Source organism: Agrilus planipennis, unplaced genomic scaffold (assembly GCF_000699045.2).
Source record: "Agrilus planipennis isolate EAB-ADULT unplaced genomic scaffold, Apla_2.0 scaffold6, whole genome shotgun sequence".
In the NCBI taxonomy this organism is placed as follows: Eukaryota; Metazoa; Arthropoda; class Insecta; order Coleoptera; family Buprestidae; genus Agrilus; species Agrilus planipennis.
The window spans coordinates 2314293-2336158 of record NW_020439302.1 but is presented as its reverse complement, the minus strand read 5'-3'; the positions used below and the strand labels follow the sequence as shown (position 1 = coordinate 2336158).

The 21866-nt window shown below is 33.2% G+C and overlaps 4 protein-coding genes across 7 annotated transcripts; 2 read left to right on the top strand and 2 right to left on the bottom strand.

The window, feature by feature from the left end:
• The first annotated feature begins 1197 nt into the window (after positions 1-1197).
• LOC108744277 (phagocyte signaling-impaired protein) lies at positions 1198-5839 on the top strand. 3 transcript variants are annotated; one of them, XM_018479993.1, is made up of 11 exons: positions 1198-1463; positions 1635-1859; positions 1920-2334; positions 2478-2695; positions 2779-3035; positions 3092-3431; positions 3524-3693; positions 3753-3967; positions 4020-4296; positions 4359-4625; positions 4679-5839. In XM_018479993.1, exons 1-11 carry the CDS (start codon positions 1400-1402, stop codon positions 5030-5032), a joined length of 2802 nt encoding a protein of 933 aa, XP_018335495.1. In that variant the 5' UTR covers positions 1198-1399; the 3' UTR covers positions 5033-5839. The 3 variants fall into 3 exon arrangements, with proteins under 3 accessions (XP_018335495.1, XP_018335486.1, XP_018335478.1); XM_018479984.1 differs by having other exon boundaries at positions 1920-2412; positions 2478-2686; XM_018479976.1 differs by having other exon boundaries at positions 1920-2412.
• A 615-nt stretch (positions 5840-6454) lies between these two features.
• LOC112905623 (protein ABHD11-like) lies at positions 6455-7692 on the bottom strand. Its single transcript, XM_025978411.1, has 4 exons — positions 7171-7692; positions 6873-7102; positions 6680-6811; positions 6455-6620 (listed from the first exon to the last, which is right to left on the bottom strand). The coding sequence occupies exons 1-4, from the start codon at positions 7639-7641 to the stop codon at positions 6485-6487; spliced, it is 969 nt and encodes a 322-aa protein (XP_025834196.1). The 5' UTR covers positions 7642-7692; the 3' UTR covers positions 6455-6484.
• A 158-nt stretch (positions 7693-7850) lies between these two features.
• LOC108744522 lies at positions 7851-21860 on the top strand. Of its 2 annotated transcripts, XM_025978409.1 has the most exons (5): positions 7852-8265; positions 19232-19453; positions 19513-19838; positions 19900-20367; positions 21576-21860. In XM_025978409.1, the coding sequence occupies exons 2-5, from the start codon at positions 19233-19235 to the stop codon at positions 21599-21601; spliced, it is 1041 nt and encodes a 346-aa protein (XP_025834194.1). In that variant the 5' UTR covers positions 7852-8265; position 19232; the 3' UTR covers positions 21602-21860. The 2 variants fall into 2 exon arrangements, with proteins under 2 accessions (XP_018335843.1, XP_025834194.1); XM_018480341.2 differs by having other exon boundaries at positions 7851-8265; positions 19900-21860.
• Positions 15556-16802, bottom strand: LOC108744542 (protein ABHD11-like). The gene is made up of 4 exons (XM_018480364.2): positions 16272-16802; positions 15974-16203; positions 15781-15912; positions 15556-15721 (listed from the first exon to the last, which is right to left on the bottom strand). Exons 1-4 carry the CDS (start codon positions 16740-16742, stop codon positions 15586-15588), a joined length of 969 nt encoding a protein of 322 aa, XP_018335866.1. The 5' UTR covers positions 16743-16802; the 3' UTR covers positions 15556-15585.
• Positions 21861-21866: the final 6 nt, after the last annotated feature.

The window sequence follows — 21866 nt, the reverse complement described above, 5'->3', positions numbered from 1 at the left end:
CAATAATTTTTGTCTGTTTTTAAAAGAAGTATGTAAGACCTCTAATTCCGCCATATAATTTCAATGTGTGATATACATGATAATCTCCTTAATCTAAATTTTAANTCGAGTCAAAATTGGTCATTATTTTTATTACATGCAAAATTTATTATTTATTCATGGAGAATGTAACAAAATAACAAATAAAACTTGCATAGCGTTTACCGAGAGAAACGCACATTTTCCAAAGAGTAGGAAGAAATTAAAAAGAATTTTAAGAAATCATTTGCAATATGGTCGGATTTCTGCGAAAAAAGTTTTACCAAAACCTACCACCTCAGACGAAGATAATGTAGTAAACGTTTTGGAATTTTGAAAAGTAATAGACTACGTATTTTGGAGTTCAATTATTATTCTGCACTTCAATCCGGAAATGCTGAAAAATGTATTGAATTATGTGAAACGATCTTGACTCAAATACAATATCCAGATTTCTTAAAAACTGTACTTAATAATTGAAATTGAGAACTAAAGTATTTAATTATTAAACTGACAGCATGAGTGTTTGAGTGATAACAATTAAATTGTTTTATTTGTTTTTCAAGTTCTGCTAAGAATTTAACAACCATATGCGGGAAAAATTAAACGGTTTTAGTTGCTTTCAGTAACAGTAAGCAATTTGAAATGGTATAACGAACCATAGTATCAGTCGAAAGAGAATAAAATTTTGCATAAGGCTATGATTATACGTACAGGGTGTTTTCTTTAAAAAAACAAACTTTACGAAGTTTACCAAATCTAACGCTCTGTATGTAATTAACCCACTTTGAAACTATCGACGGGAAGTTTGAGAGTATAACTATCCCTCTCGGGAATATTATTGTTCCATCTATCTTACTGTAAAATAGGCATGCACTCTCGCTCTTTACTGGTATGTGCTATGTGATACTTTTTAAAAAAAAATTAATACCTTGTAAATTTTATATGATGGAAAAACTTATGAGACACCTAAAATCATTAATAGAACTCAAAACCTTCATAATATACAGGGTGTTCCACTTAAAATGACATTGTTGATGTATTAATATACAAATTGTTGAAAATGTAAATGTTTAAAAAATATTAAAAGCAAATAAAAAATGATTCAAGGCGACATCTACTAATTACATGGTGTATTAAAATTGCAATAAAACATTAACTAATTCCATTTAGTGAAGACAGATGGTTTCAAGTAGTAAATGCAAAGTTAAAATTCATTTTTGATTTTTCCAGTTTTAATTTTAGTGTGTGAAGTAGTTAGCAAATTTTGCATTTTCGCTTTTCCTGAAAAATTATCTTTTTTTATGGAATATCAGGGTCATTTGTTTAATTTCAGTGTTGAAGTTTAGACATCTTTTTTGTTCCAAAACCCCATAGTAGAATGGCATCAAGGGCACACGTGCAGGATAATTCGGTTGTTGAAAGAAGATTAAGGCCTGTTTACGGTATGTAAATATTAAATTTATTGAAAATATTCCTTTCAAAATAACTTTCCTAACATGGAATGTATTTTGAGGTTAGAACATAACCTGGCAAAACGTAATCTTATTTTTCTTTATTATATGTATAATTTTGCATTATTTTGAGTAATTCTCAATAAAAATAACGTTTTATAGACTGGTTAGATACTGGCAATAACAAGAAAGCATTACAAGAATGTGATAAAGTTTTAAAGAAGACCCCCAACTTACACTGTGCCAAAGCCCTAAAAGCGTTAGCCCTTTTACGAATTGGTAAAGAATCCGAATGCACAACATTATTAAATAATCTAGTAGCAGAAAAGCCTTCAGATGATGCCACATTACAAGCAATTACTCTGTGCTATAGGGAATTACAACATTGTAAGCACAAACTCTAAGTTATATTTAATACAGTAAAATAATGTGCCACTAAAATTTCAGTGGATAAAATTTGTACCCTATACCAAACTGCAATTCAAATTGATCCAAGCAATGAAGAACTTCACACACACTTGTTCATGTCATATGTTCGAATTTCGGACTTTAGAATGCAACAGCAATCAGCACTTAATTTATACAAGTTAAAGCCAAAAAATCCTTATTACTGTTGGGCTGTGATGAGTGTTATTTTACAAGCCACAAGGGGACAAGGTAAAAGGGATCCCCAAAAGAAGAAAGTACTATTAAGTTTAGCAGAACGTATGATGGATAAACAGAAAACAGAAGACAAGTTGGAAGCAGAACCTGAAGTACAATTGTACTTAATAATATTAGAGTTGCAGGAGAAGTATGAAGAAGCTTTAGCTGTACTGGAAAGTCCATTAGGAACAATGTTGACTTGCTCACCACCTACAATGTATAAGTTGCCTTATTTAATTAAAATGAAGAGGTGGAGAGGTGTTAATTTGTTCTGCAAAAATATTCTTACAGAAAGGTTGATTGCTTAACTTAGTAGTATAATCCAAAAAATATCCTTTGTTAAATTTGTATGCATTTTAGCATGGATAGGTGGGACGTTTGGAAAGAATATATTAACTCAGTGTTCCAATTAATGTCTTCGAAACCCCATGTGAATAATCACATGGATGAAAACATAAAAACTGAAAATTCCGCGGGAAACGGCGAAAATGAATTTTATTCTGTTGACGATACACCAGAGAAGGCTCATGAGTTTATTTGTAGCATTGTAGAGAATGGAGCTGATAATGGTAAACAAAGTAAAGGATTTTTCTTATTTTCTATATCACTAAATAGATATAAATATAAGTAATATTAATTTATGTAAAAAGATTTCTTTTAGGATATCTACTACGAGGCCCGTACCTTGCCAGATTTGAATTGTGTTCACACTTAATTAAAGTGGGAACTGATACCACTGACCTATTAGGAGAAACTATGGAACTGTTTATTGAATATTTTCACAAATTCGGACACAAATCGTGTTGTGTTTCAGACTTAAAAATATATTTGCAATTATTAGATTCAGATAAAAGATCTGAGTTAGCCACAAGACTCCTTAGGGACGTTGGAATATCAGCTACAAGTGTCCCAAAATCAGTAAACAAGACCACAAACTCCCGTCTGATGACATTTAATATTTTTTATTTTTTTAGGAACACCAAATGCAAAGACACATCTGTTCATTACAAATATCTCGATTATGCGGGAACCAACGGAACCTCTCGTCTGATTATTTGCAAGCTATGGTAACCGCTTTATCGTTACATTATCAACACGGATACCAAACGTATGGTACCAACTTACTTCCGACCGATCCGGGTCCTTCGGATGCCTATGCTATCTTGGCAAGTCATGTATTGTATGACTTAGCAATTGCCCAGAACAGTTCTCAACCTCTCGTGTGCGCCCTGGTACTGCTAGAAAATTTATTACGAAATAGCCCCAGCAATTTTAATGCTAAATTGCTCTGTGTTAAATTCTATCATTTACTTGGTAAGTTTTCTTTATAATCCTCCTCTATCGGATTAGCTGATTGACGTATTTAAAATCTCATGTTTGTTTTCAATAATGTTCACTCGTTTAAGGGTGTGGTGCTGGTGCTCATCACTGGTACGAAAGCTTAGATATTAAACACTTACAGCTGGACTCTTTAGGTTACATACACTGCTCACAGCTCTATTCAAGGGGCATGTTCACCCTTGCTGCAGGTTTATATGACACCACACTAAAGTTTTTTACTTCCAATTATAAAGATGTAAGACTTTTAGTTAAAATAAGTTATGAACAAGTCTTTTTAATGTTCTTCTTCTACAGAGTTCCGATCATTTAACATTTTCATATAAATTCGGATCGTTTATAAAGCTCGAAGAGTTCATGGACTTCCGCGAGCGTCTTAATAATAGTCTTCATTATGTCACTACTGCTGTAGACAAGATAATTTTAAGTCTTGTGCAGTGTAGTTCGATTGAAAACCTTTATAGCATTGATTTGGTGCCTAAAGACAATAAAATCGAGTGGGAGGAACTTAGGTAAGGCCTCAAAGCGTCAAATAAGTGGAATTTTATTGTGGACATTTTTTAGAGACAATCGTGATGTATCGGTCCATTTATCTTGGGATCCTGAGCGAATAGAAGGGTCTATGGAAGATAATCTGGATATGAAGTTGTTAGTTGAGCAAGACATGGCTCTTTTAAGACTTCGCTTTCTACTTGTTCGTTCTTTTTCGATCTCGTTGGACATCGTCAAATCGTCCGATGGAGTTCGAAGTAAACATGTAGAGGATCTTAGGGATGTTCTTAAAGACTGGAAAAATACGCATTCCAAAGTAGCAGAAAAGCATTACAAAATGTTCGAAACGGTTCGTTTTTCTTTTAGTGTTTATAAGGAACAACAAAAATTTCAATCGATTCGTTTGTTTAGATTTGCGTGGCCTACCCACTTCCATCACATCTTCATGCTTATCTCGAACTGCCGTTTTCCGAGTGTCTTATTCGCGTCTTCGACTTATTTTGCGCAGTCGCAACTGAAGTCTTCACGGACGATATTTCAGCCCTATCAAAAGACGTCTGTACGTCCTTATCTCGATTAGTGGACAACATCAGTCGGACAATTAAAGTACAAAACGAGTCTAAAGACTGTCTTTGGAATGCTGCCAACGTTTTAGAGCAAGTTGTTAACACTGTAGAGGTGAATACTTATTCTATTTTTATAACGTTAAAATGTTATTAAAATCATTTCAGGTGTTTTCGTTGACAACGTTGGTATGTCTACTGGCCCATGACCTCCTCAAGTTGCCTCAAGGGAGTAAAAAGTCGAAAAAGAAAGTTGATTCCGCGTTCAGGGATCGTCTTCAGGAGGTAGCGGTGCACAAGAAGCAGCAGATGCAAAAGATTGAGGAATCACTGGATGCTTGGAATTATTTAGGGGAATTTAGCGACAATTTAACGGATCGTTTGGCAGCTTTGAATCTGAACGTGAACGGACAGGACTCAGTTAAAGAACAGTTGAAAAGTAGTCACGAGATTGCCCTTAAGGAAATTCGAATTGTTTTACGGTCCAAAGTGAAACTGTTAAGTGCTAGTTTTAATAGTTAGCCACATGATGTATAGGTAGTAACGTAAATAATTATCACTATAGTGTTTATTAATATTTTTTAATATTTATTGCGGTTTTTAAGCCCTGCTACAACTTAGTATCACCGACCTCCAAAATTAACTACAAAAAGGAACAAATTTCGTTTTTAATTGATTGTTAATTACGAATTTTACACTGAATGTTATTTTTTGTTGTCTCTGGTATCCTCTAAAAGGTTTTTATTATACACCTACAATAATCCTTAAGGGTTTTATAATGACCGTCTATTAATTTCTCAAATACAGATGTTTAGAATCCGATATCCACTCTATATATCGGCTTTGAATCCTTTAAAAATTAATAAAAATTATTTTGTATGTGATGAGGGTTCTTACAGTCCCTTACACCATTTGCTGATATTTAGGTTTATATTCGTTTCCAGAATTTAGGTAATTTTGCTTGACATACATACAATTTTAAGTATGCCTGAAAATAACAATCGTAGTGAGATTATTAATGAAATGATGTACCTTATCATAAGCTTAAAACTGTAAATAATTTACATACATTGAGTCGTTATCAAAATACGATGATGTCGTAGTCTTATTATATATAAAGTCGGTATACATTTCTAAACATTCTAGGAAAGCTAACAGTAATTCTCATTGATTTGTATAATTTTAAATTATTAACATCAAATGGCGTTTGTTAAATGTGAAGATGAGCGAGACATTTTTGTTCCTTATTGTTCCTTTAAGTAGAAGAAGAACATTTTATGTTTTGACCTAAAATACTGTAAATAAATAAAGTCGATTATAACATTTCAACTCCGTTTTAGTTTTCTTTCGATTGTCACATTAACATACCTAATTTTCTCACAAGAGATTATAAACTAAGTCATCATTAGAAGGAAGTAACGCAATAGAATACAGTAGATTCGCGTTGGGGAATCCCCGCACGATGTGACCAACACATTAGTTCTACTTTCCATACTTTTTCCAAATATATTTGTCACAATAAAATCAAGCAAATGAAGAGTGTAAAGTTTTTTCTGTTGGTAAGGGACCGTCAATAAGAGACGTCACTCAGAATTTCACCTTGCCGGACCCCTTCCACCACTTCGTCACACTTTTGCAGCTCCTCTAACAAATATTACCTTACAAACGCTAGCCCCCCCCCTTTTAAACGATTTCTTATTATTAAAAATAGCAATGAAAACGAAAAATAAGAATTAAATTGTTGAACTGCGAACGTCACATTTTCTTTGCACCACCCTCCCTCCTAGTCATCTCGTTTTGCTAAGCAATACCCCTCCTTCTCCCTTATTTACGAACGTATTTTATGTACGGTCCCTAAATAATGGTACTTTTTGTATAATACGTTTTTGATGGAATTTATTTACTCTTTTAAACATATGAGCACAAATTCATATATAATACTTCAAGAAATAGCTAATATATTTATTACCAGTTTTATTTCGATAGAAAATCTGTACATATATTGAGGAATTCCTTTGGTTTTTCATTATGCACCCAATGTCCTGAATTGTCAACAGAACGAAATTCAGCTTTTGGAAATAACTCCAAGATTCCTTTATGGTCTTTTTCTCTAAATAAGAAACAGTTCACGTAAACAGTGAATAGATAGGTAACTATTGTGCTACTTACTGAACGAAATCGGACAATTTCCCAGTTATGAATAACGTCGGACCCGAATAAGTTAACCCTTTAACATCAGGAAACGAAAAGATATATTTCCTATTTCTTAAAAGACCGGGGATATTTACACGCCATGCAAACCTAAAAATTGGTCAAAGGTTTGACAAACTAGTATAGCCTGTTCCTGTATGATCCCACTTACTTTCCATTTGATTCTTCGACGAGATTCGTTAATACAAAACTTCTAACGAGTTTATTATGGATAGACATGGCCAGTTGCATATCAGCACTCGTTTTGGCTTCTTCTAAAGTAACCCTTGTTGGAAATTTTACATTTTGCATTGCCTGCATTATTTGAGCAGCAGCCTTGAATGATTCTGTTGTTCTTATAGGGGAAATGTCCACGGAGATTAACTTTTCTACTAAGTCAGGCTAAAAATTGGGACTGATGTATCTCGTATATTGGTAATTTCGGTAGTTCAAATTGAGTCTTTTCTTACATATTTAAGTGCCGTATACATCATGGCTCTTCCGCCCATGGAATGGCCCAAAAGGGCCGCTTTCTTCACATCCATCTTATTCATTAACGTTTTAACATCCTCTGCTAGATGTTCATACTTATGAAAGTCAGAGTGGGGACTGTCGCCATGATTCCTTGCATCTACAACAATTATTTTTCGTTGAGGCTTCGTCTCTTTTTGCAATGCTCTCGATGTTGTTGTCCAATTGGCTTTCGAGCCACAAAGGCAATGCATTATAAGAAGAGGGGGCGTCTGGGGTACACTCTCTGTAGATTCGTATGACACATAGGCCAAATCAACAGGCTCTATTACATTTTGTTTTATGACCGTACCGGTACCAGACATACTGCATAATGGACAGCACCTGATGGGGACTTTTTTGAAAAAATGGTAACATTCATTCTCAAGAACTTTATGATTTGAAAATAGAGAACTAAAGTAATTTTTCATTTTGTCATTGCGCCAAATTGATTTACGTTTCACAAGTCATTATGACAACTACAAAGCTATGACTTTTGTTCAATTCAAAAAAAAAAAGACAGTATGCAGAAGGAGATAGCGTGTGTAATGTACAGAATTAAACGGGCTCAACCTGTGAACGAACATTGGCTCGAATTAAAAAGAAAGGCAATCTAGAGACTGAATAAATTACTCCTAAGCGAAGTACTTGGTGCGTACAAGAGACCGTGGGAGAAATGTGGGTTATTGCTCTAGTTAGTTGGACTATTTGGTGGAGTGGAAGTACGTAGTATCGTAGTATCATTACTGCTGGAAGTACCGAACTAACCAACTAACTTACTATTATAAAGGAACTTCTTGTTCATTCACCGCTGACCGCGATCGACCTCGTCAACGAAATTTTAGTCGGTGGCGTTTGTTTTCGATTTTTTTTTGTCGTTCATATGCGACCCACTAAATTTAGTACCATCTTTACTTAATTTGTGCATAGAGACAAACGGAATAGGAAATTTAGAAATGTGTATGTGACAGAAAAAAAGGACAAAGTAGAGTTCCACTAATTGTTAATAACAAAAGGATGCACTAAAAACTTTTTTTTCAAATTTTTGTGGTCAGGTAAGTTAAGTTTACGTTTAATTAAGTAGGTCTAGTGACCTACAAATTGCTTTGTATGGCGGACTAAACAATCAGAAAGTGTTAAAACTAGATTTGTTTAATTAAAGTGAAGAACTAAAATTCTATTTTTAAATCATTTAAATTATATTGACGCATATCTTCAAAAAAATATTTAAAAAATTGAATTTTTTATAAAAACAAATATGTCTATTTTACATCTACTTACATATATATGTTTAATATTAATTTAGTATTGCAAGTTTTTAATTTTAATATCTGTCCCTGATGTGTGTTTTAATAGTTCACTCCAATAATTTTATTTTAGGCGAAGTTATCGATTTTTTAATTGGTGTGGCAGTTTAAAAAATTGCCTTTTATTGCCTTTTTCAAATATATAATTGTCCCACTTGTATTAAAATGTAAAACAATTAATCTTATTAAAGCTGAAATATACAGTTGGGCCAATTTTTGAATCTGTCACGCCACAATATAAGTCGATTAAAAAAAGATAAAGATTTTGCGGTGTGAACTTCTTGTCTTTGACAAAGATTGCTTGTATTATCGATTTTTTAATTGGTGTGTGGTAGTTTAAACAATTGCCCTTTTCAAATATAAAATTGCCCCACATGTATTAGAATGTTTAAAGCTGAAAGATAGAGTTGGGGCCAATTTTTAACCTATCACACCAGAATAAAAAAGTCGATTAAAAAAAAGATAAAGATTTCGCGGCGCGAACTTCTTGTCTGACAAGAATTGCTAGTTCTAAGTATACAGAGTGTATCTATATTAAATATGTTTCGTAATTCAATTTTTTGTGACTTCAGTTACTTAACATTAGTTAGTGTCCCAGATCATGTTAGTATTTCCTTTAAAGGTTAAAACAAGTTTTACCGAAGTACTTCGTACTTTTAAAACAGCTTCTATGCCAGTCTTATTATGCCACGCAAACAGGAATATAATCCTGAAAGCCAATTTGTCTTCACATGCAATACTGCTTGGTCATATATCACCATGTTTATGTGTTTCTGCATCGAATTGTATTTTCTAGAAAGTACCTAGTGTAGATAATGGTAAATAAAACCTTTAATTCAATCGTTTATAGACACTTTCTACTGCAAAGTTCTTACAATACTTGTAATATATGCGTATTTAAGGATAATAAAGGAAATGGAGAAAATGATTTGAATAAATCTTACTTCAAACCTAATTGATTTGGTAAAATTATATTTAAAACAGTATCAAGAAGTACCATGGCGAACTTTTTCAACATTTTTAAGCGCTGCTTCGTTGTACTTATCAGTTAGAATCTTAATTATTTTGAATGAATTTTTTGAAGGTATATAATTAAGGGAAGTAAATGCAGGGTTAGTACATCTATAATATAAAATTAAGAGACGAAAAATTACAAACAGCCGATTTCGATGTTTAAAGAGTTCAGATAAGTCAGAAGCAGAAACAGGAGTTAAGGGGGGTATTGTTCACAAACAGTTAGAGATGTAATAAGTTTTGGAGAAATGCAAAGATTGGCTCAAGAAAGGAAAAGTGGAAGACCATAAGATGATGATACCACCCTGCACAGTGTAATTATTTGGGATTATATATTTTGGAATATTTTCAAAACTGTTCGAACCTGAACTCGGCCAATGTATTACAAATTTGCAACTAATTAGAATAACTAAATTAAAATATTCACAAAACAAATTTCCATACATTTGAATGCCCGAATAGTGATGAGTTCTATTCTCGTCCAAGTCTAGGCAGCGCCTGATGACATTGAACTTGTCTGATGCATGCATCAGAAACGCCTTCAAATAAAATACGAATTACGAATGTAATAAAAACTGAATCATCCTTCGTATCTCATTTAATTATTATTAGCCTGAGTCACGTTCAAAGAAAACATTCTTTTATTATCGCTTTTCCTGTCTTATTGGACAATCTGTGGTTAATTTATTACATACAATAATATTTGGGCATGCATCACCAATTAATTCTACGAAAGGTTTCGTATATAGTGCGGCTCCAAAAGCCAAAAAGTTCATATTTTTGTTTTCACACCGCCCCTATTGGAGAAACGATTTTGCTACCCCCTTCTTCTCCCCCTAGCCCCTCTTCTACCCTTTATCTTGTCGTAAATTACTAACACCAACCCCGGAAAAGTTTGTATAGTGTATAGCGTGGCTCCACGAGCCAAAAAGACCATAATTTTTGTTTCTACACTTACCCCAATTGCAAGGAAAGTTTTCCACCCCTGTTATTCTCCCCTTATTCCCTCTCGTACCCACTATCTCGCCGTAAGTTACTAATACCAATCCCATGAAAGTTTGTGTGATATATAGCGTGATTCCAAAAGCCAAAAAGTCTGAATTTTTGTTTTCACACCGCCCCTATTGAAGAGATAATCTTGCTACCTCCTTGAGTTATTAAAACCAACCCTAGAAAAGTTTGTGTCGTATATATCGTGGCTCCAAGAGCCAAAAAGACCATATTTTTTGTTTCCACAATTCCCCCAAATTATGAGGACAGTTTTCCACCCCTATTATTCTCCCCATATCCCCGCTCGTTCCCACTATCTTGCCGCAAGTTACTAAAACCAATCCCGGAAAAGTTTGTATGGTATATAGCGTGACTCCAAAAGTCAAAAAGACCATATTTTTGTTTTCACATCTGCCCTATTGGAAGGAAGATTTCCTATCTCCTTCTTCTTCCCTTATACCCTCTCGTGCCCGCTACCTTACACTAAAACCAACCCCGAAAGTGTTTGTATAACATATAGCGCAGTCCTAAAAACCAAAAAGACCATATTTATTTCAATTAAACATTTTAATGAGACTTGACACCAAAATTTAAATTAATACAGTTGTAATGCACTATTGACTGCACAAAAAGAGCAAGTAAGTATATTGAAGGAGATCGTATCCGAGGTGGAAACTGATTCATCCTGTTCTATCTTTATTTGAACGTTTGTACCTTTTTACATTTGAATTAAAACCAACATTTACATGACCATGATAGGTTTTACGACCAATAGGTTTTATGGAGTTATTTGAGAACATAAAATGTACAATACATCAATCTCAATTTAAACCATAAAAATAAATTTTTATTGCTTCAACTTTTTAAAATAAAAAAGTCACTTAACGAGAAATCACCTTACGAAAAAATGTCGTAATTGAAGTTCAATAAACCAATTCTACTTCCTATTTTGTACCATAACATACAACCTAGTTTGATAATAACTTTTAAATCTTCTAATGCCTACAAAATTCCTCTAAATTACNACTGGCCACCATAAGCACCCGTAGATTGTGGTATCCACTAAGCTGCATAAACAATTAGCATTTTCTATTTAATTCCATCGTGGAGACGTTATCATCTAGCGTTCTTGTCTGTTATTATTTTCAAGTAATTGTAACAGTCAAAAACTTGCGAAACACAAGCAGGTTGGTCTGAAGATTAATTAATTATATAGCTATAAATTTTATGATTTGTCATCGACAGTTGTTTTGAGAAAATCAATAATATCGATTTATGAAATTTAACTACGAATTAAATTAACCAACAATAACCTGTATTAATATTGTGCAATTAGATTATAATTAATTCCAGCACTTGTCCTGCTTAAAATTAGGCAACAAAGTTCAGTTCAGTGTAATCGTAGTGTGTAATACCCTCGGTTTCACTCCTTTTTCATGATGATAATAATAATGCAGGAACATCTTCAATCCGTATGTTACATTACATTATTTAGTAATCACGATTTGCAATTAACTATCGAATAGGAAAGGTCTTTTGAAATAGACGCACGGCTTGCAAAATACATATGCATCTTGCATTCAATTATCATCATCATCGTCATAAGGCCGTAAGTCCTAAGACTGGTTAGACACGTACCTCCACTCTTTCCTATCCTGAGCTATCTCAGCATTTCCCTAAAACTGGAACAACCCGCATCTTTAACTATTTGTGAACAGTAATCTAATCTAGGTCTCCCTCTACCCCCCCTAACTCCCGTTTCTATCTCTAGTATGTCTCTGACTAGACCTTCATGCCTGAGAAGGTGTCCTACCAACCTACTTCGCCTATTACTTATTGACTTCCATAGAGTCCTCTGTTCTCCTATTCTTTCTAATACCTCTTCATTTCTAACCTTCTCTATCCACGGTATCCTCAACATTCGTCTGCAACACCACATTTCGAACGCTTCTAACCTTTTCTTTTCCGCAGCGCCCACCGTCCAGATTTCGCACCCGTACAGCGCCGCGCTCCAAACATAGTCCTTTAACAATATTTTTCGAATTTCTAAATTAACCATTCGCGAGCATAGAAGTAACTTCTTTTTATTGAAGGCGACACGACCCTGAGCTATCCTTTGATTTATATCCCTACTACTCCTTCCGTTCTGACTTATCTGACTTCTTAGATGCTGAAATCAGCCACTTCTTGTAATCTTTCGTCTCCTATCTTTATATTCGCTCTTTCCCTACTTTTTCTTCCCTTGCATACCAGTATTTTTTTTTTTATTTCGGGGACCTAGTAAAACTGATTCAAAGAAATAATAATATATTGATACTTAATCATTTACCATAATATGTAATTTTCAATTAAATTATCATTAAGTAATGGAAAAACAATTAAGGTTGACGATTGAATGTAATGATATTCCTTCTAGTAGGTTTAGTTACAGGTAGATAGAAAGTATTTAAAACTGGATCTGTGATGGACTTACAAACTGTATCTTAAAATTTACTGCAGCCATAGTCAATTGTTATTTTGCGTTTATAAATGTTTATCAATAACCAATGAAAGTAAGCTGTTTTATTAAACTAGTTCTTGTTGAATTTAAATATGTATTATTCGACCTTCTTGTCGAACTTTTCAACTTACCAAGGACAACTGAACGTTTTTAGTGTGTTGTGTTGTGAATTACAATTATATTGTTTTTATTTACATTAGATTAATAAACTTAAGCATAAATGCTACTTGTTTTATTTTTGAAAATTCTAAGGAATTAACGAATTATCTGTCATGTATTTGATTACCTTGATTTGATTAAAAATAAGTTTAAAAAAATTCATTGACACTTAGTCGTTTACAATTTCTCAATTTGAAAGTTTTTTTATGGATGATGAATTTGTAAATTACTCAATGCTGCTAATAAAAGTCCAATAACCAGCTGTTGTTAATAACTCCTACATGTAGCAATTTTTTAAATTGATCACCACGAAAATCATTTATCATCTATAGGTACTTTCCTTCGACATTCACTTTTCCGTTAAGCGAAGAAAAAAGACGCTATGTTACAAAAATATACTGTACCTACAGTCTATTTCATAAGCAATGGCACAACAAAAAGTTAATTGATAATCAGTTACGTTAGTTTAGTACGATCCATGGCAACAGCCAATAGCAACAAGGGTAACAACTGCTTGTTGTTACTGATCTTCAATTATTCGTCAGTGTAATACAGAAAACACGCCCTTTTTCATTGTTACTAACTTCAAAATCCATTAGTTGTCATCTATCAGTGGTTCATTAATTATTTTATTAGTTGTACTTTCAGCACTTTCAACTGTAGCATACGAAATAGTTGTAACGAATCAGCAACTTTTTCTGATTACTGTATCGTTAGAGGTGTTTGTTTATACATTTTGTTCACGTACGGACAAATAAAGCATTTCAAACTGCGTTTAATTTCACCGGTAGAGGAAACTATCGTTAATTTAGCCTCAATTCTTTCGTTGTTAAACGATAACGAGGTAAATGTAAATATACCTACAGAAAAGCCGAATGCTTCAGGAAGCAAATCATTGAAATTATCCCTAGTAAATGCATGCTAATTAAGCAATTATAATAATGTATCTACAATATTATTAATTGATGATTTCTACTGCTTTTCTCTTCAAGACAAGTTAAAAAATTATGAAAAAAGTAACGGAGGCCAGAGGGGGTGGATAACTATTGGGGGGTGTCGTGGGTTGTCCCCCATCAGCATCGAAATGAGAAATCCTGGCGATCATCCCTACAATATTTTGAATTTTCGATAAATGAAAGTTATTAGATCTGAGAAAAAAAAGGCGAAATAGCTTCATTTCATATAGGTACCAATCGAAATTTCAAGACTTTGAAGGGATGTGAAGGGTGGCCATCACAGTTGTTCACTGTGATGTTGATAGGGAGATCACCCCAAAATCCACAACATTCCGTTAACACTAAACCTTTTCCATTGAGAAATATGTCTATTATTTGTAGAAAGGACATATAAATGACCTTATTTTTTTATCATTATTCTTAGAATTCTTGGACAACAATATTAAGTTAATTGGTAACCAGATCGTTTTGGTTTTTAACTTATTATGTATTCGTCCACAAATATGTAAGTTAGATAGTCGTGATGGTCGACAAAATTACCTATTAGATAGACCACATTCACTTCTGTGTCTCATTAACAACATTAGACCTTGTGGGTTCTCTCACCCGTGCAAATTTATCAACCGAAACTGGCCACCATAAGCACCCGTAGATTGTGGTATCCACTAAGCTGCATAAACAATTAGCATTTTCTATTTAATTCCATCGTGGAGACGTTATCATCTAGCGTTCTTGTCTGTTATTATTTTCAAGTAATTGTAACAGTCAAAAAATGATAAGAACTACTTCAAAGCATTAATACGTTTTCGATATTGATTATTTAATTGTTTANAGATCTTTTTGAACTTCATACAGTTTCTTCCTTAAATTAAGCTCTAAATTAATACTAAATGTCAAATCAGTTTTAAAATATAGAATATTGTTACTTTGTAGACATTATAATTAGTATTTGGTATTGTTAATTTATTGTTGTTAAGATCGCCACGCCTTTATCTAATGCTGTTACGTAATTCGCCTTTAATTGACTCTAATAGTACTTCTGAGACTAAAAATATAGGAAAAGTAACCGGTCACCAGCCTACTGCGATTTGTACACATGTAAAATGTATCCATAACATACATAATGCATTTGTTTAACGTGGCGGTTGGTAGACATGTTCTTATAACCGCGTCGTATACTTTCATTTTGTGCAAAAGTCGTTGCGGGACCATACAAGGTTGCCAGCATAAGTTTTTTCGATCTTTTTCCGCAACCCTCCTAGTCATCTCGTTTTGCTAAGCAATACCCCTCCTTCTCCCTTATTTACGAACGTATTTTATGTACGGTCCCTAAATAATGGTACTTTTTGTATAATACGTTTTTGATGGAATTTATTTACTCTTTTAAACATATGAGCACAAATTCATATATAATACTTCAAGAAATAGCTAATATATTTATTACCAGTTTTATTTCGATAGAAAATCTGTACATATATTGAGGAATTCCTTTGGTTTTTCATTATGCACCCAATGTCCTGAATTGTCAACAGAACGAAATTCAGCTTTTGGAAATAACTCCAAGATTCCTTTATGGTCTTTTTCTCTAAATAAGAAACAGTTCACGTAAACAGTGAATAGATAGGTAACTATTGTGCTACTTACTGAACGAAATCGGACAATTTCCCAGTTATGAATAACGTCGGACCCGAATAAGTTAACCCTTTAACATCAGGAAACGAAAAGATATATTTCCTATTTCTTAAAAGACCGGGGATATTTACACGCCATGCAAACCTAAAAATTGGTCAAAGGTTTGACAAACTAGTATAGCCTGTTCCTGTATGATCCCACTTACTTTCCATTTGATTCTTCGACGAGATTCGTCAATACAAAACTTCTAACGAGTTTATTATGGATAGACATGGCCAGTTGCATATCAGCACTCGTTTTGGCTTCTTCTAAAGTAACCCTTGTTGGAAATTTTACATTTTGCATTGCCTGCATTATTTGAGCAGCAGCCTTGAATGATTCTGTTGTTCTTATAGGGGAAATGTCCACGGAGATTAACTTTTCTACTAAGTCAGGCTAAAAATTGGGACTGATGTATCTCGTATATTGGTAATTTCGGTAGTTCAAATTGAGTCTTTTCTTACATATTTAAGTGCCGTATACATCATGGCTCTTCCGCCCATGGAATGGCCCAAAAGGGCCGCTTTCTTCACATCCATCTTATTCATTAACGTTTTAACATCCTCTGCTAGATGTTCATACTTATGAAAGTCAGAGTGGGGACTGTCGCCATGATTCCTTGCATCTACAACAATTATTTTTCGTTGAGGCTTCGTCTCTTTTTGTAATGCTCTCGATGTTGTTGTCCAATTGGCTTTCGAGCCACAAAGGCAATGCATTATAAGAAGAGGGGGCGTCTGGGGTACACTCTCTGTAGATTCGTATGACACATAGGCCAAATCAACAGGCTCTATTACATTTTGTTTTATGACCGTACCGGTACCAGACATACTGCATAATGGACAGCACCTGATGGGGACTTTTTTGAAAAAATGGTAACATTCATTCTCAAGAACTTTATGATTTGAAAATAGAGAACTAAAGTAATTTTTCATTTTGTCATTGCGCCAAATTGATTTACGTATCACAAGTCATTATGACAACTACAAAGCTATGACTTTTGTTCAATTCAAAAAAAAAAGAGACAGTATGCAGAAGGAGATAGCGTGTGTAATGTACAGAATTAAACGGGCTCAACCTGTGAACGAACATTGGCTCGAATTNTTAATTATATAGAGCATAAAAGATCTTATTAGTGGTAATAATTGCATTTTTATCTTAATTTTTGCACCTTTGCAACCTCTCACGAACTAATAGAAAGAGCTTTTTTTATTTATTTTACGATTTTTACCTTAAAAAATTGGTAATTTTACATTTTGTGCGAAGTTCGTGTCTTGACCGATCATTGAAGTCTCCACATTCTCGTTTAATTTTCTCGATAATTATGCAACAATTTGAATTACTTCTCATTCCAGATGAATAACTAAAGGGTTTTCTATTTGACATTGGGAACAAAAAATTTTTACTAGTATTTTTTACGTTATTAAAAGTAAAATTTGTACTAACTGCCAGGCGCATTCACCCAAATTTTTAGTAAGTACAAGTACATTTAAACGTGTTTTGTCTTTTGTGTATTTTATTTACTTACTCTTATCGTTAGTAAAAATCGCATTTGTTTCTTTGATCTTTATTTACCATTATTGATAATATCTGCTCCATTTATTTAGATTGCAATTTCCTTTCACGTAAACTATGACGCAAATAATTACGATTGATTTTAATTGTTGAAATAATAACCTTTGCACTTTCTACTTTAAATGTTCCCACAATTATCATTACTGCTTCTTCTAATTCATCATAATGATTGACAACAACACGCAATTTAATTTATTTGTTGTTTTTCTTCTTCTATTTCGATTCTTATCACATTGTTTAATTCTTATAACACGTAGAATGTACAATTACCCCCTAGGAATGTTATTTTTTTAATCTCTAATGAATATTTACAGAATAAAGTCATTAATAAAAACGCCCTGTATATGTTTGATATTTAGAAAACATCGTCGGTTAAGGTACACCATAAATTGTAATAGTATTATCCTTTTTTAGTTTTTCAATCCCATCTCTAATTACCGAACTATTTACGATTCAAAATGTAAAGTCGTCAACCAATCACGGTATCCTTACTTTGCTGCAATTGTTACTTCTGCTTGCAGCAAAGCAAGCATACCCCTATTGGTCAATTTTTAATTTCTAATAACTCTGTTGTTACTTATTAGACTAAAAAACTTATAATGAGAAAAATTATCAGAATCTTTTGTATCTTAGAAATCTACAAAATGCTTTTTTTTAAGTATTTAAATACAAAATGCAAATACTTTTTTGATTTGTTATATTAAATGTAAAATACAAAATAGATTTCCCTTTTGTATTTTAAATGCTAAATGCAAAATACGTAATTTCAAAATAAAATACAAAAAAGTATTTAAATGTAAGATAAAAAAAGGTATTTTTTATTTTGTATTTGCATTTTAAATGTAAGTATTTCAAATAAATCACATCTCTGCTTTTGTAATTTAGATTTCAAATACAATATGTATAAATATTGCATGTGGTAAGTTGCAAAGTCAAGAGTTAGTTGACATATTTTTTTTTATTATTAATGTAAAATAGAAATTACATAATAATTTATTGGTGAACGGTATTACTCGCAGTCTATCTCGTAAGTCACCTTGACTACTTACGTGAATTGGGTACTCCGCTATTACAAAAGTTCAAACATATAATTAAAAGTAACTTTTTATTGCATAAAAATATAAAATAAACATGCTATGCATATAATATCTTGTATGATAGGTACATGGCATGCTGTTATCGGAGCACTTAATAACATGCATACATGTATCGAACATATATGTCAAATTTCTATTTCTGTATTTCTAGAAAAATGTTGTATTAGCTACACACACATTATGTTAATTGAAGTGCATTGTTAGTGGTAGCTTTTTTTAATTATTTTTTATTATGTCATTATTAAACGATTACTTGAAGATATGCATTTGGATAAATTAATGAATTTGTATATTAAAAATGAATTAAAAGTTTTAATTAAAACTTTCAACAGGGCAACAATTGTTAAACGCGTTAAAAAAAAAAAAAAAAACAAGAAATACTGGAATGTTTTCACAAAATTACTTATTGACAACATTGTTAATTAATACTATATATATGAAATGTAATGTCAAATATTAGTGTAAAAATTAATTTTCAGTTGTTAATCACTATAAACTACCTCAAGTTATTGAGGGAAAATTTGTTGCTGTCGCCGGGAATCGAACTCGGAATGGCAGGACATTGGTGCGTAAAGCCAAGGGTTCCGAGTTCGATTCCCGGCGACAGCAACAAATTTTCCCTCTTTAACTTGAGGTAGTTTGTAGTGGTTAACAACTGAAAATGAATTATCACGTTAACATTATCAATGATTTTATATCTTATACCAAAAAAAAGCTGTGATATTTGTGACAATTTCAATTTTCTTTTGCAGAATGAAGGCATTCATTTTCGTGCCATTATTATGTTTCCTTATACCATTAGCAGACGGTCATGGTAGACTAATAGAGCCCCCCAGTAGAGCATCGGCTTGGAGATATGGATTCGACACCCCCCACAACTATAACGACCACGAATTATTTTGTGGGGGGTTTAGTAGACAATGGATCCAAAATGGGGGAAAATGTGGGGTATGCGGCGACGCATGGGACTCCAAGTAAATATGATACATTTAACCCTTATTTATACGAATGTTAATATCACATTTAATTTTAGACTTCCGCGACCTCACGAATACGGCGGGACGTACGGTCAGGGTGTGATAGTTAGAAAATACAACCCGGGTGGCATCATGAACATAAGAGTTGAACTGACAGCAAACCACAATGGTTACTTCATATTTTCACTTTGTCCAGATTACAAGAATACGACGCAATATTGTTTGGATAAGAATATTTTGACCCTTGCCAAGCCCCAGTCCGATGTAGAACATAAATCGGTCAAATATTACCCCAAGGAAGGTAACAGGGTTTACGAAATCAAATACAGACTCCCCAAAATGTCCTGTGAACATTGTGTTCTACAATGGAGGTATATTGCAGGTAAATTTTACCTTTTTTTTCACCTACGATCTAATCTAACCTATGTAATTTTTTAAATCAGGAAACAATTGGGGACAATGTCCCAACGGTACTGAAGCAGTAGGGTGCGGTCCCCAAGAAGAATTCAGGGCTTGTGCAGACGTTACCATATCGGGCAAGAATGTACCAGAAATGACACCCCCTATCGAAACAACCCCCCCGGTTTACGTCCCCACAACAGCCACGCAATACCCCGCGGTCCCAACAACAACTGTGGTTGTCCCAACAGAACTGCCTACCCCCGAAGAGTCTTACAACCCTATTGTGGCCATTTTTATTTCTGTTATTACTTTTTTAGTAGTATCGCTAATTTTGTTCCTACTATATATTCACTACTATCAGATTGGTGGTAGGATTAAAGGGTGGATTAAGGGCGACGACTCGGACACGGTGTCGTCTCAAAATACCAAGTCCGGTGGGACCTTAAGGAGCATTAATTTCACGAATAATAACGGACAATTTCCTAAAGCCCCGCCAAGGACGAAAAAAGGTAAAATTAAATTAACTGAAGACAGTATGGAAGAAATAAATTTAAATGAAGATAGTGTCGCATAATTTTTAGAATTAAAATATAAAAGTATTAATGATGGTTCTCAATGGTGGTGGATTAAGTGGTAAACGGACTAATTAGGGTTACGAAATAACAAAAGTTTCTTAAAATATGTTTTCGTGGTAGTTCGAAGAAAATTGTTTTTTTATATTTCTATAAAGTATTTGCGACTTACCCAAAAAGATTATGTTAAACCAGAGCCATGATAAAGGATAAATAATTTATTTATTTTTAAACCACATCCGACGTTTCGCCTATTGTTTTCAGTCTTTTTCAAGGATATAATATAAAGGCCTAAACCTATCATGGCTCTGATTTAACAAAAATTAAGGGAAGGAATGAAATAGATATCACTAAAAGGATTATCCACAACATTACTGTCTTGTTGAAGTTTTGTAAGTAATGGTGTGCATCAGTTTTTATGATCTCGTTTTAATTTATATAAGATTGTTTTTAAATGTTCAAACGTACGCAATTTTAATAAAAAAAAAACTGAATGAGGTTGAGAGCCCCGAAGTTAGTACCGCTTGACTTAATCTGCTCCTGCTTCTCAATTTTGGAAATAAATAGGAAATGAGATTTGATAAAAGTTTTTCTGGTTTATCGAAATATGCCTATTATGCTACTTTCTTAAATATTTAATGTTACTTAAATTAAAAGACGAAATTTAGTTTAATGTTTACTTCTAAACTATATTCTTGGTACTTTTACCTTTTCTACTGCTTCATACCTACGCATTTTCTATCTAGTAGCACACAGAAGGCAGGGGATAAAGGTTATAAAGTCTTTAGAACACATTTAAATGAATGTTTTATTATTTTTTACTGCGTCAATATTTGGTCCACAATTTTATAACAGAAAAATAAACAAGAACGTATTTTAAGTATAGTTAAGTAACAGCAAATACCAGCTAGATGGCGACACACTGTCTGTACTGTTGGATATTAGTAAAATAAATTTGTTGAATTTCATACACAAAAAAACACACTATTAAGGATGAGGTGGTTACAAATCGAGCATGAATGTATCATTTAACACCCATAAACTCTTCGTGACTAACATGCTTTCGTAACTTATCATACTGCGAATTTTGATTTATTTTTTATAACAATACCTGTCACTAACATTATCTGTTCTTTTCTTTTCAGACTACCCTCCTCAATTCCTACTTTAGCTTATCTCAAACAATTTTACATACATGTAAACATAAGTACATAATTGTATACCCAAGCACGAAAAAGGGTTCCAATTCGTTTCTTTTTTTTGTTTTTTTTTTAAACGGAACATTGTTTTTGTAACTAATAAAAAGGATAAATAAATAAATAAAATAGGAAATACGTACGTGCATATATGAAAGTGGTAAATTTCTGCAATATACTGTTATTATATATTGAGTGCCCAAAAACCAATTACAGTAATGAATGAAATTCTGTACGTAC